The sequence below is a fragment of the Dasypus novemcinctus genome, chromosome 22, assembly GCF_030445035.2.
Source record: "Dasypus novemcinctus isolate mDasNov1 chromosome 22, mDasNov1.1.hap2, whole genome shotgun sequence".
In the NCBI taxonomy this organism is placed as follows: domain Eukaryota; kingdom Metazoa; phylum Chordata; class Mammalia; order Cingulata; family Dasypodidae; genus Dasypus; species Dasypus novemcinctus.
Window position 1 is genome coordinate 40,121,458 of NC_080694.1, and position 15,341 is coordinate 40,136,798.

At 41.9% G+C, this 15,341-nt stretch overlaps 1 protein-coding gene across 1 annotated transcript; it reads right to left on the reverse strand.

The window, feature by feature from the left end:
• Positions 1-12,590: 12,590 nt before the first annotated feature.
• On the reverse strand, positions 12,591-12,956 carry LOC101412514 (large ribosomal subunit protein uL15-like). The gene has a single exon (XM_058285111.1). The coding sequence runs from the start codon at positions 12,954-12,956 to the stop codon at positions 12,591-12,593; it is 366 nt and encodes a 121-aa protein (XP_058141094.1).
• Between the last annotated feature and the right edge of the window lie 2,385 nt (positions 12,957-15,341).

Sequence of the window (15,341 nt, forward strand, 5' to 3'; positions counted from 1 at the left end):
CAATAGTTACAAATAAGAGCTTGGCTACTCGACATGTGAGAAAATCAGTTCTTAAATCATTGAATAATTATTTGTATTTTTATGATAATGCAGCATTTAAGAACCCCATCTAAATGCTAAAGACTTTTGCAGTTTTAACCAACCACCATCATTCTCTCTTTATCAATAAACTATGGTTTACCTTTAAAAATATAGTTTATCTTTAATTAAGAAGTGAACCATTTACCAAATGACTAGGTTATCAGATTGAATACTAGATCATCTGATTTCTCCCCCTGAGAATACTATTAAGATTTAGACAATGTTTTCCAAACTTTGCTCCTTGGAGCCCAAGAATCTTCTGAATCTCCTCCCATCCCCCACTGTGAGATATGGGCATGGTGCTCCAGATTCTTCTTTCAAATCTTGAATTCTGACCTCCTTTACCTTTGCATCTTGTTCTGCTTCAACTGCAGCACTTTCTGTACAGTTAAAAAAATTGCAAACCGCAGGGTTGAGATTATCAGTATCTTGCCAAAATTCCTGCCCAAATGCCTTTATCTGGTAACCCAACAGGAGGTCTGGAAACAAGGTAAACTTCACAGTCCTGAATTTAAAAAATTTAAAAAAAATTTCACACTAGACCTGAGCTAACTGGCATAGCTGTGTATCTCTCCAAATTGAGTCAGTAATTTTATGTTGTCTGAGACGCCATCTCATGCTGCACTCTAGTTCCTAACCTATATTTTAAAGTTAAAGTCTAGTCGTGAGCTGTAAAAATCCATGTACTTTATTCATTGTGATTGGAAGGCTTTAAGTTTCCATTTCTAAAAGGTACTTCTAAATTTGTCAGTACCACCAGATACTGATATGACTTATTTGGAGGAATCGTTATGAAAGATACTGCAGAACATAGCATATACGTAGGTCTTGAACAAACACATTTACCTGGCTATTCTTGACCTCAGAGGATGTTGGATCTGGTCTGAGGGAAGTTTTCTGGTATTCATTGACTTCGCTCTACTCTTTTCATTTATTTTTTATTTTTAGGTACCAGGGCCAGGAATTGAACCCCTGACCTCATTTGTGGGAAGCTGGTGATCAACCACTGAGCTACATCAGCTTCCCAGAGTTGTTTTTTTTTTTTTATTTGTTTGCTTGTTGATTGCTTTTAGGAGGCACCAGGGACTGAACCTGGGGCCTCCCATGTGGGAAGCAGGCACTCGACCACTTGAGCCACATCTGCTCCCTCAGCTCTACTCTCACCAGGAGTGTGGGGAGCAGTGGAAAGCAAGCTTTGTGGGACTAGACTCCTTGCTGTGATTCTCCTCTTTACAACTTATTAGAGTGTTACCTGGGGCAGGTTACTTCACATCTTTGCAGTTCCATTTTTTGATCTGTAAAATGGGGTAAAATAGTAGTTCTTACCTCATTAGCCCTGAGAACTAAATGAGTTAATATCTGGAGAACATTTAAATAGGACCTGGCACATGATGAAGAGTCACACGAATGCTAATCGAGATAAGTGGAGCAGATCAGTTCAGCCCACGGGGAGTGGGAGGTTGGTGGTGGCAGGGAGAATGCTGTCCATGGATTCATTGGCACGTTCTGGTCCCCATTAGGGAACTCAGACCATTCTGGGATGTTGCTGGCCATGTTGAGAAGTGAAGTTGGTTTTCAGCAATCCTCCCTTTGGAGCTCTCCATTCTTGCCATCATTTTTTTTTTTTTTAAAGTTTGGCCTATGCATTTTATACCCAGCCAAGTTGTCCAATTTTTTTTCAGATTTATTTATTACACTGCCCCCCACCCACCAGTTGTCTGCTATCTGTGTCCATCTCTGTGCATTCTTCTGTGTCTGCTTGTCTTCTCTTTACGTGGCACTGGGAACTGATCATGGGACCTTCCAGAGTAGGAGAGAGATGCTCAATCTCTTGCACCACCTCAGCTCCCTGGTCTGCTGTGTCTCTTATTGTCTCCTCCATGTCTCTTTTTATTGCATCCTCTTGCTGCACCAGCTCTCCACTTGGGTCAGCTTGCTGTGCGGGTTGGCACTCCTGCACGGGCCAGCTCATCAGCAGGTCAACACTCTGTGTGGGCCAGCTCTCCACTTGGGCCAGCTTGCTGAGCAGGCCAGCTTGCCTGCCCCAGGATGCCTTGGGAATCGAATCCTGGACCTCCCAAATGGTAGACAGGAGCCCAATTGCTTGAGCCACATCTGCTTCCCTCTCCAACATTTTTTGATGGTCTGCCTCCCTTCCTTGTCATAATCGGCAAATATCTTCATGACCCTGATCCTGATGACAGTGGCAGTGGGAGCTCTCCACTCCTATGAAAACTAACCCATCTAGTTTCCAGTTTCTTTCTTTCTTCCTTTTTATTTCCAAGCATCCATCCATCATCCACTCATCCATCCAATAAATCTTAATCCAGCACCTGTGTGTGAGGCTTTGAAAGATGGTGAGGAGTGATTTATGCTTTCTGTCTTCAAGAAGCTTGAAAGTGGTAACAGATTGCCCCTGAAAGTGACACTAAGTGTCTAGAATTCAGGCATTTTGGTAGGCTGTGAATTGGGTGGTAGAGGATGAATTGTGTCCCTTCGGAAGATATGCCCAGATCCTGTTGATAGGATCTTATTTGGAAATAGGGTCTTTTAAAATGTAGTTCGTTAAAAAAATGAGGCCAAACTGGTGTCGAGTGGGCTTTTAATCCCATAGGACTGGCATTCTTAGAAGAAGGGGAAATTTGGGCAGAAAGAGAGAGAGACACAGTTGGAGAAGACGCCCAAGGGAAGACAGAGGCAGAGCCTGGAGCGATGCCTCTGCAAGCTCAGGAAGGCCCAGAGCTGCAAGGGGGCGCCAGGAGCTGGGGCAGACTCCAAAGGGAGAGGCCTGCTCATGGCTCGACGTAGGACGTCTGGCTTAGAACAGTGAGACAAGAGCTCGCTCTCCTTTTTTTAAATATAGATTTTATTTATTTTAAAGATACATAGATCAACTCTCTCTTGTTTTAAGCCATTTTGTGGTACTTTGCTGCAGTGGCTCTAGGAAACTAAGGCATGGGGAGAATTTTTTTTTCAGGGGCTGTTTCAAAACCATTAAATTGCTACACGTATAGCCTAATCTACTTATTTGTAAGGTGCGGTCTTTCTCTTTTTTCAAAAATTTAATTGCCTTTTTTAAAAAAGATACATAGATCACAAAAGATATTACATTAAAAAATATAAGAGGTTCCCATATACCGCACACCCCACTCCTCTCACATCAACAACCTCTTTCATTGTCGTGGCACATTCATCGCATTTGGTGACTACATTTTGGAGCACTGCTGCACCACATGGATTATAGTTCACATTGTAGTTTACACTTTCCCCCAGTCCATTCAGTGGGTTATGGCAGGATGTATAATGTCCAGCCTCTGTCCCTGCAATATCATTCAGGACAACTCCAAGTCCTGAAAATGCCCCCACATCACACCTCTTCTTCCCTCTCCCTGCCCTCAGCAACTCCCGTGGCCACTGTCTCCACATCAATGATACAGTTTCTTCAATTGCTAATCACAATAGTTCTATAGTAGAATACCAGTAAATCCACTCTAATCCAAGCTCTATTCCTCCATCCCGTGGACCCTGGGATGGTGATATCCACTCCACCTCTAAATCAAGAGGGGGCTTAGATCTGGCATTTAAACAGGGCAGGAAGCTGGAATGTTCCTAGAGCCAGGAGGCGAGGAAGGCAGTGGCAGAGGAGTGGGTGTCGTGAATGAAAGCTAGAAATGGTTGGGAAAATCGCGAGTTGACGACTGCGCCGCCAGGACCTATTCGCCCTGTCCCAAACCAGCTCGTCGGTGTTCACTGGGGGTCTTCAGCACAGCACAAGGAGTTAGCGATCAACCCTCAGTCCTGCCCGCAGGCCCCAGGTGGTAATCACAGCCCTGTCTGCTCCTTCGCCAACAGGTCAGGCATCCATCTAATGGCTGTTCCTTTCCCTTCCCAGCAAGAGCTCAGGAACACGTGGGTGAGAACTGTGCCAAACGCCGGCAGAAGTACTCGGTGTGATTTTTTCCCCACTGAATCCAATAAACACTCCCCCTGCCCCCATCAGACGCTTTCTCTGTCCCCTATAACCGGATCTTCACCTCCTTGCTGACTCTGGTGTGTTTCCCACAACCTCCAATAGGAAACTCTGCTACAGTCCTCGGCTCATTACAATCTGCCTTCTTCCCACCTCTATACTTTGCCTCCTCCCTCCCGCCCTTTTAGTGAACAGGGCATCTTTATTGGTTGACATATATTGTATTTATTTCAAAACTTCACTTGGTATATATTTTTTATTATTAAAAAAGCAATGCATATTCCAGGTAGAAAATTTGGAAAACGTAAATAAACAAAAAATAACACCAACCATAATCCTATTAACGTATGAATCTTTAAAAAAATACATTTACACCCATGTATTCATATATTTAATGCAAAAAACCCCGCCAATCACATATTTGTCAGAACTAAGTTCACAGTCCACAATTTTCAACTTGGCAGTGTTTTGCAAACATTGACATTTGACCATATCACTAAATGATTTTTCATTTCATTTTTTAATACTCATGTGGCCTTCCACTCTATGAATAAACTGTGACTTAATTAAGCAATCTTATATCGTTTAACCCTTTAGGTTTTTTCTTTTCTTTTTTTTTAGTAATTGTAAGCCACCGTAAGTAAATATAAATAAATGTTATAAACATTTTTTGTGGCTATCATATCTGCGATTTTGTTTAGAATGAAATTATGGGATAAACCTGATATGTAAAAAATCTTAGTGCTGTTTGATACATGTTGCATATTACCCTCCAGGAGAAAGGTACTGAATGACAGACATTCCTTGCTCTAGTCCATCAATGCATATTTCCCCAAATCCTCAACACTGGGGACTGTTATTTCTTTTAAAAAAATATTTACTAATTTGATAAGAAGAAAATGCAACCGATGTTAGATTTGGCATTATTTAACTATTTTTGTGAGTATGTTTTTTTCATTCTTATTCACAACTTTAGCTTTATGTTTTTTTTTTAAATTTTTAAAGGGGCTTTAGATTACAGAAATGTTACATAAAAAAATATAGGGGATTCCCATATACCCCTCCTCCCCCAAGTTCTTCCCCTTGATTAGATATTTCTCTTTGCCGTCTGTCCATACTTTTCTGGCTCCATTGAAAACTCACTTCTTCAGTAAAGCCTTCCAGGATTTTTCCATATTCCGTAATTATTCTCTCTCTTTCTCTCTCTCACACACACATACAATCCAGGCTGAAATTCTAGGCTGCTGTGCATGTAACCTTGGCTACATAATTGAGCTTTTAATTAAATACCACGTTGCAGTGTTGGCTGGTTGCTTTGGTATATCATGGTGATTCCTGAATTAAACAGGAAGTTTCTTGAAGACTTCCTATCCCAGACATAACAATACATGATGCCTAGCACAGTGCTGGGTATACAGCAATCACTCAATAATTGGGGTAGTATTTACGGTATTGCAGGTATAGATTCAAGTTTTGTGGGCTCTGAAGTTTATGCAGTGTGAGGGACCCTCTTTAAGGAAAAGATGATAAAATTATGACTACAAAGTCAGGCCCCAAAGTGAACATTTGGGTTCTTCTTGGGGAGGAGGCTGGGCAAGCCAGGGGCCCTGGAACTTAACGCTGAAATCGACAAACTTAAAAGAGATTTGGCCTTCGCAGTCCAAATTCTTCCATCCCAGGCAAACCAGACCCCCAGGCTTTTCTGTTGCCCCAGCAGCTGGTTACCTTCCTTAGGCTGTGAGGCTGGCTGACACCTATGCCACGCCCACACCGGTGGATACATTTATTTGTATGCATAACTGCAAGGGAGATAAACGGTGGCTGACGGTTAGGAATCAAGGCCGTTGTTGGCCTTTTGAGAAAGAGAAGAGGAACCTCTGAAAACAAAGGCATCCCTAAGGCCCCGTGTGTCTGCCTTGTCCAGCGCGTGTAACTTAAAATCAGATCAGGCACAGAGTGGAGAGCAGGCAGGTGTACCCGTCTAAGTGTCACGCAGCACTGGCCAGGCGGCCGAGCTGCCGCTCCCTTTCCTAGGCTGTTGTTTGGGAAATGGCCAGCTGATGTCACTATGGACCCACGAATGCAGCCATATCCAGGGCCCTCGGCTCAGAGAAACTTTGGCTTGCCTTCGTAGCCCTGGGAAAAACAGCCTCCCTCCCACCCAGCTCCAACCTCCGCCCTACCTCTCCTCTTTCCCCTTGCCTGAGCAGTTTATAAAATTGGGAACTCACTGACGGCTTTAATTTTGATGGAGAATTACCTGTAGGCAAGAGGGCAATCAAACCCATTTGGTTAAGGAGAGGGGGGTGAGATAATGAATCTATCATCTACGTTGAGCAAATGGAGAGTGGCAGGCTAATAATCCGTCAGCTTTTTTTCCCTCCACCGCAAGCCTTCATTTCCATCTCATTAGGTCCCACTAACTCGGCCATCTACAAAGGCACCAGTGAACTGCGGCAGCGTGTTTTCTAGGCTTTCTTAATCCTTGTGTCCTTTCCTGCTGTCTACCTTTGATCTATTTCGGCCATCAGGAAGAGTTCTGGCTGGCCTTGGGATTTCCAGTCGGTCTCTCCATCACAGCGTCTCAGCAAATCATGGCAGCTGCGATGGGAGAAGGCGGAGAGTCAGGGTGAATATGAGTTTTGCAACTAGCTATCGGTAGACCCCTGTTTCTGGCCACCTTTTCCTATCAATTCAGCAAATCACATGCAGGCTCTGGAGCCATAGGGGATCAGAGAAACCTTTCTGAGTTTGTAGTTCTATTAAAGGAAGGGTCCTGGCAACTCAGAATCTCTGTGTCCGCACAGCCCTGTTCCCACTTTCCTTCCCACTGGTCTAGCTTGAAGATGGCCAGTGGGGGACACTGATTATTTGACTGAAATAGGTTTCTCCTCCCACTGGTTTTCCCTCAATGAATTGAGTTCCCTTTCCTTATTTCTTTAGCCCCTTTATGCTGTTTTTAATTTTTTTTGAGGTTCCGGGGCTAGGAATTGAACCTGGGACTTTGCATGCAGGAAGCCGGCGCTCAACCAGTGGGCCACATCTGCTCCCCTGAGTTGGCTTTTTCGTTTGTTGTTTGTTTTTGTTTTTAGGAGACAGCGGGTCGAACCCGGGACCTCCCAAATGGGAAGCAGGTGCTCAACTGCTTGAACCACATCTGCTCCTCCTTTATGCTGTTTTGAGTTGTGTGGTACAGGATCACCAGTAGCCTGTGGGTTTCCCTGTCAGAACTAAGGGAAAATAGGGAATTTTTTTCTGGATGCCTAGGGCGCTTCCTGAAGAGAACTCTAGAACCAGGGAGAAGAGCCAGAATAGCTCAAGCACGAAGGAGCTGCAGCCAAGCCTGGGGCTCATAGGAGACATCTGGATTTATCCCAGAGTGTCCTCACTTGGTCTCCTTCCTTCGATCCTTGGGTCGTAGACATGCAATTTAAAGAAACCCTTAAAGCAAGATGCTTCCAAAGTTAATTTATGGAAAATATGATTAATACAAAGAAATTGAACTGAACACATGCTTTTGCTACTCAGTACAGATAGCTTTAAACTTTTACTACATAAAAATAAAGCATATGAGATAAAATACCTTTTCAGATAGTACACTCATAAAATTCATGTTAGAAAATTTAGAAAGTATAGATAAGCAAAAGGATGAAAACATAATTCTTTTTTTTATAACTTTATTTGGGATATTTAATTATCAAAAATATAAACAATTAAGAACAAAAAAGAAAACAGTTAAATAAAAACATCCATTTCTCAATTACGTGCACTGGATACATATACTTCTTTTTTTGGAGTCATACAGTATATTACACAATATATTTGGTTCATAGTAATTCAACTGTAAAGTATTTGTCCTTTTTGAAAACAAAATTCTTAACATGCAGATATTTATCTTTATTTCTCTCTGGGCATATGCATACTTTACTTTTTAACACAGAGAATAATACGTGTTACCTGTAAGGAAAAAACTCAAATTGGGGGAATTTATGAACGAATGAATTTAATCACATGTGCAATAAAAGTTTATCAATGCAGCATACGCCTGCACTATTCTAGGGCTGGAGACACAGCTGCCAACAAAGTAGATAAAGATCCTGCTCTCACATTCTAGTGGAGAGACACATAGAGTAAGTAAGCAAACCAGCGTATATTTGCATTTCAGGATTCCAAATGCATATTAGGTTTTTTTCATCAGCTCTGATACTGGGGTGCATCTTACAGCCAGCTAGTCATTAAGGGTCATTGCCTGAAAATGTGTGGACAGGAAACACTTCTGAATGGGTCTCCAAAGCAGAGAAGGAAATTCCAGAGACCCTCATGGAACACTCTTTTAATTTCTGTGAATGGGATTGCTGGGGATGGAGCTGGGTATTGATGTGTCAGGAAAGCTGAGCATCTTCCTGGGAGCTGGGTTCCCAAGAGGCCCACACTGCTTGCCCCGAAGCCAAGATCTGGCTCCCAGGGGGTAAGATCTGCTACGGGGTAAGATTTTGCAAAATGGTACATGTTGAAGACTCTGAGGCACCAAAGACAACAGTGTGAAAAACACGGACAGAAGATGCCTCTGAGCCAAAATACATGCGTGCGCACACACAAAAGTTTTAGGAGTATCTTAACCAATTTATTTCACTTAAAAAAGAAAGTCTGCCCAAGGGAAAATATGCTCCTAAATTCTTAACAGAAAAGGCCCCAGCTATAACACTTGAGAATTGTGTTTTGCATTTCATTTCTTTGAAGTTCTCTCTAATTTTTATTTTAAATCGTGTGTTTGGTGGGTAAGGTGTTATCTATGTATTGGAATATGACCTGCATTTAAAAAAACCTGAAAGTACTGTCAACATAAAAATAACATATTTCATTTATGCATTTTCCTATTCATCATGTATGATGATTTATTTTGAAATATTATGATCTCTTGATGCAAAATATGAGAGATTTTTAAAAAAATCTAACCCCCCCTTTCCTATTAATGCCTTTCTACAGGGTTCTAGCCAACAGGTTTGTGCTTCCCTGAAGAACAGTGACCCATACTTGTTTTAGCCCACGCATGGTTCATATTGTTTCTACAACTGTGTGTTTATACCTGGTGAGATGAACTAAGTTACCAGGAGGTTTAATCTATTCAAACATCAGCACTAAATTTGCTGTGCTCTCCTGCATTGTAATGCACTTGTCCTCACCGCTCTGCTCCTGCATCCTGCTGCTTATAGAACAGAAGTCTACTGTGGACGCCAGTTCCTCCTCTTGGAAGACTCACAGGCACGTGTGTTAAGGGCGTCACTTGCATCCGTAATAGGCACATGCAGCCTGTGTTGCCCTTGCTCTAGGGGCTTCAGTGAAGAGCAGTGGTGGGCACAAAGGGTCTATCTTTGCTGATCCCCAGCTGAAGAGGGATGAGAGAGGGGAGAGGACAAGCACTCCCCTTCCTGTGGAAACACGAACCATCTTCAACAACAGGAGACATGCAATCCCGACTGAAGGAGTCTTAGCCTTAATAGAGAATGCACCACCTCTACTCTCTTTTGAGAAGTTCTTTTTCCTCCTGACACCCATAGGGCTAGGAAAAGTGAAGGGCCTTCAGATTCATTTTCTGTTTACTATGCCTCAAGTACTTCCTTGGAGATCAGTATCATGTTTCTCATTTTACAACAGAGGAAACACTAGATTCAAGATGGCTAAATTACTTGTTCAAGACTATATTAAAAAAAAGATATAGAAGGGAAGCAGATGGAGCTCCGTGGTTGAGTGCCTGCTTCTCATGTTCAAGCTCCTGGGTTCAATCCCCAGTACCTCCTAAAAATAATAGTGAACAATTATAAAGATATCAGTAGAGGAGCTAAGTCTTTGGATTCCTCAAATCATACCTTTTAGTTTCATTTTTTAAAGAAAACCATTCTGCTTATTTATATAGATGACACATCATATTTATAGAATTTTAAGTTGTTTTTTTTAAAAATCCGTGTCTTTAAGGCAGATGCCCCTGTTTCAAACTTTTGGAAAAGTGCAACACACATAGATTTTGTGGTTAAACAACTGGCCTTGAAGTTCATGTACTAGTTGTTATGACCTTGTACAATGCACTTATCCACCTACCACATCAAGATTTTGGTTTATAATATGAAAATACTTATACTGACAAATAGATACTTGATAAATGTTATCTTTTGGGTAAATTCTAAATATACAAGTTGATCACAATGAAGGAATTGATCACAATGAAGGATGTTGAGTATTTTATTAAAATGTTGTTTAATTAATCATCACACATCTATAATGTATCTGGGCCAAGGTGTTGCGTTGACCATTTGTCCCAATGATACTACAACATAATGTAGTGCACAAAAAGTGTAGTTTTCCTTGTTTGTAACTCGAACATGTATTACTCTTGGGCTTCATTCTTGTGGATGCCAGAAAGCCACTTGAGCTTGCCCACTAAAGATAATGGTCTCTTGCTCTTGAAAATGGTCCCTTTCAGGTAAATTGATTCAATTCACCAACTTAAATCTTCTATCAGGGCGGGGAGAAGCTTAGGCTTCCTCTTGGGAGCTGAGATGTCCTCTCCTTCTGGCCACTTTGTACCTACTCAGAGATCCAGGAAGTGTGTCAGGTTCTGCATGGGCCTTGGGCATCCTACCAGTGCCTTCTGGGGACGTGTGAGGCCCCTGAACTCTGCGGTCTCCTTGAACAGACTCCAGACTTCTTCAGGCCATTGGTTCTCTCGGCACTTTCATTTCAGAGTCTGGTGAAAGAGTCTAACAATTAGGCAGCATTTATCCTAAAGCATAATAAAATGCTACAATTTTGGAATCACTGAGCATCAGGAGCATATCAACCCGAAGTCCAGACTGAGAAAGGCTTCCTGTGAAAAGTTTCCTTCCAGAGGAAACCTGAAGGATGTGCCAGAAGGAGCTGGCCGGGCCAAGGACAGGGAGTTTCTGAGAGTTGGGGATGAGGCATGAGAGAACATGTTCTAGGGGGAGAATAGAATGTTGAGAGGACCCGAAGGAGGTTTGCCTGAGGAACTGAAAGGTGAAGGTGGAAGCTGTATATGGGTGGAGTTGGGAAGATCAGACATGAGCTGGAGAATAAGCTGGGACCAAATCAAGAAAGGCTACCTAAATTGTCGTAAGTCATCACCAAGAGCATTTTGCTGAAGGGTTTTAAGGTGAGGAATGACACGGTCAGATTTTCTTTTTAGAGAGATGACTGGGCTGTACTATAGAGGATGGATCAGAAGAAATGTGTTTCCGTCATCTAGGTCTTTGTTAGATAGAAGAAAGACATGATTAGTTCAGCAAAATACCATTTTTAAAGCATGGGTTGGCATCCAAGGTGATGAAACAGTCTTGCCCTTTTTTTTTCTGGAAAAATAGACATCAGCAATGTGATGGTTAGGCTCATATGTCAACTTGGCCAGGTGATGGTGTCCACTTGTTTGCCAAGAAAGCACTGTACTGATTGTTACGGTGAGGACATCTCACGGACTTAAATAATCAGTCAATTGATTACATCTATAGCCAACTGAGGAGATTGCCTTCAACAGTGAGAGACATTTCATCTAATCAGTTGAAGGCTTTAAAAGGAGAAGTGATGATTTCAGCAGTCAGAAGAGAGAATTCCCATCTCTACCTCAGCCAGCCAGCTTCTCCTGGAGACTTCACTGAGGACCTTCAGGAGAGTTCCCAGTTTGCAGACTGTCCTATGGAATTTGGACTTACGCATCCCCACAGTTGTGTGAGACAATTTTGATAAGAATCTCATAGTATTTATAGAACTCTCCTATCAGTTCTGTTTTCCTAAAGAACCCTGGGTAATATAATCAAAATACACTAGAATTTCATTGGGGTTTTAGACTTCTTTATTTTGGGTCAATAGTCTAAAATTCCACAACTGAAAAAACTGTAGCAAATAATTTACACTGAGGCGTCCGAGGGTCTTCTCTGCCCACAAGCACTGGTCTTTATCATGGCTTGGATTCTACAAGAAGATAAAAACCCTAGAAAACCTGACTCAGTTTCTGGTCTTCAGAATTTCCCAATTTTCTCCACTAGATGCATTTTTTGACTAGAAGCAAAAACTGTTAAATCTAGATTCTGGTTAAAAAATTAGGACATTTTGATCCAAAATAAGGGACCCAGGAAGAAACCCTTAGGAACAGGATTTTAACCCTACAGAACTGTCTCAAATCTATCACTCTGTCTTTCTGTAGAGGTGATTCACCGAAACTAAGTCTTCTCTTTTGATACCCAGGGAAGAGATAAGGGTCCCGTATTCCACCCACTGCAAAGAAAGCAAAACAGATGTTCAACTAAAGTGACCAACAGCTCTCCATTCTTATAGATGAAAATAAGGTCCAAGTTCGCTAATTGGCTAAGGTCTCCACATTCTTGGTGGCTTCCTGATACAGAGACTGTGCTCAGCATTAGCTGCACAGGTAGCGATGTAGAGGGGCCGAGAAGTCTATGCTAAGACCACAAAGTTGAATGAACCTCCCTCCATAAGGCTTCAAGCCACCAGGACAAGGCTTACCCATACCCTAAATCTTCTCCTCAGCTCTTCTGCTGAAGAATTTGGCCTTCACGATGAGAGACTGCTTTGGAAGCTTTCCCTTCCCCAGGATTTTGTAGAAGCTTGATTGCACCCCATCAGTGATGGCAGCAGCTTCAGTCTTGTTTGGGGTGCCATTTACCTGTGTCTGCTCACTGACCAAGGTCCACAGTGTCCCAAGGTTGACAGGTGGACAGAAGCTCTGATTCCTCTTTAAGTGATAATGCCTCATACCAACCTTCCTGAAGTAACCTGGGAGGTATTTGTTGAGGTTGATCCTGCGGTGATGCATGCCACCAGCATTACCCTGGCCTCTTGGATGCTTCTGGTGTTTGCACGATATGGCCGTGGCCATGGCTCATGTGGCCCCGGAGTTTCCGAGTCTCTCTCAATTTGCAATCTCAAAAGAGAGCAACTGTTTTGTTTTATTGTATGAAAAACTCAACATTTCATGGTTTTTCTTTCCAGTGAAAATGAATAATGACTTAAAGATGAACATGCATTATGGACTGAATTGTATCCTCCAAAAAGGCATGTTGAAGTCTAACCCCTGGTCCAGTGAATGTGACTTTATTTGTAAATAGGACCTTTGAAGATATTTTGGTTAAGTTCATGCCAGACTGTTTCAGAGTGGGCCCTGATAAGTGGTGTCCTAATAAGGAGAAGAAATTTGAACAAAGGGACAGAGAGATGGCCATGTGATGGAGGCAGAGAGTGACTTATGCCATCGCAGGCCAGGGGTGCCATGGATTGGCCACCACCTACCAGAAGTCCCAGAAGAGGCAAGGAACAGATTCTCCCCTTTAAGAGGAAGCATGGCCCTGCTGACAACTTGATTTTGCACTTTGAGCCTCCAGAACCTTGAGACAATACATTTTCATTAAGACAACTGCACTTTGTTACAGCAGCCTTGGCAAACTGAGACCAAACACATACAGTTAAACTCTTGTCAGCTGGTCCATCGCTGTAGTAGATCTTATTATTGTTCACAAATAATGGTTATAATTCCCCACCCCATTGACAGTGATGTGCTCATGCGACACGCTTTAGACAAGATAAATAATCAGAAGAGACATGTGTTACTGCAAGACCCTGGGATTTGGGGGATAGTTTATTACCCTAGCCGAATCTGGCCTATTCTGATAAATATGACACTATTATATCATAAAATAATACTATCGTGAACATGGGATTTTAGAGTATCCTCTTATGGAAATGGAAAATATGAAAACAGTAATTCAGTTGCTTGTGCTGGCACCCAGGTGATTTCTGGGTGAAAATCGATGATTCCAAGGCTTTTAGGAATGCTGATGAAAAGAACAATGAGAAGAGGGTGAGGAGGAAGCTGGAGGGAAAAAGAAGAGTTTGCTTTTTGCATACCAAGCCCTGCCCAGGAAACTGCCCTCCCGGAGCTCTTCTGGGATTTGCCCCTGTGGCCTCATCCATCTCCCTTCTCCAGCTTCCTATCTCAGTCCTCATTAAGCTCAGCTGGAGACAAGTTGGAAGAATTCCCCCTGAAGAAGCATTAACTTGTTACTTTCCAGTAAACAGATTGTCATGAATTTAGCAACTGGGCACTGTGCTTTAAAATGCACATCAGCTAGAGCTGATCTGTTCACAAGTTCTGCGCACAATGCAGGGGGGGCTATCCAAATTCAAATCCAGTCTACAGGTGCATGAATTGCACGCTGTGAACTGAAACTTCAGGAAAATGCTGCAAAACTCAAGCAATCAAATTCATCTGTTCTTTCTCTCTATATATATTTAAAACATTGTATCAGTGTTTATAGCCTATTGAAGGAGTCGTAACATTTATATTCTGATCTCTAATCGTATCAGCATGTTTTAGATGGCTATTTGTTAAAATTCCCGGCAAATTATTCATTACTACCTTATGTGAGTGGGTTCTTAGTAGTGATTATAAAATGCTTTATCTTTAGTTGTGCTCTTTTGTTTATTTCCATGCATCCATGTGCTGGGTTTTATCTCTAGAATGCTAGTGGCACATTTATTGGAGGAAGAAGCAGCTAAATAAATTGGCTCGGATTCTTTTGGGAGGTGGTTCTAGTTCCCAATCACAGCAACAATTATAAGTTTATAAAGTAAGAGCTACACAGCTGGCACTTTGATAAGGAAAGAGAGAAGACAGGCCCAAAAGAGGCCCAAACATTTGTTACTAAAAGAATCAGAAAGGAGGATTTGGGTTCATGAGGCTTTAAGCTAAGGGAAACTGCATGAGGAAGGTTTATTTGTCTTTTCTGCCAATTTTGCTATCATTAGTAGCTCTAAGTAGAATTGTCAGTTAGTGAAATCAAGTTTACTGCCACATGGTACTTCTAATTACTTGAATTTATAAAGGGAGACTGGAGTTTCCTTAAGTTCTTCAGGGGATGGTCTACAGTTAAAATATAGTTTATGAAAGCATGGCTCCCCAGTAATTCTCTCTCCCACATCACAGGGAGACATTTCTTTTTTTTCCTCATAGAGACCTTGTTTTCCATTTTCCTAATTTTAAAATATTTTACTTATTTGTTTACTTATTTATCATTCCCAAACTACTTGAATCAATGTACAAATATTTGGCTTACAGATTTATTTTTATTTTTTTATTACGATCATCCACATCCTTACAGATATTTAAAACTGCATGGTCATAGCCTAAGAATTTTAATGGAAGGTTCTAACTTTTCAGATGCTTGCCTAGTCAGCTCAGCTTCGTCCCTTATCATATAGACAGAAG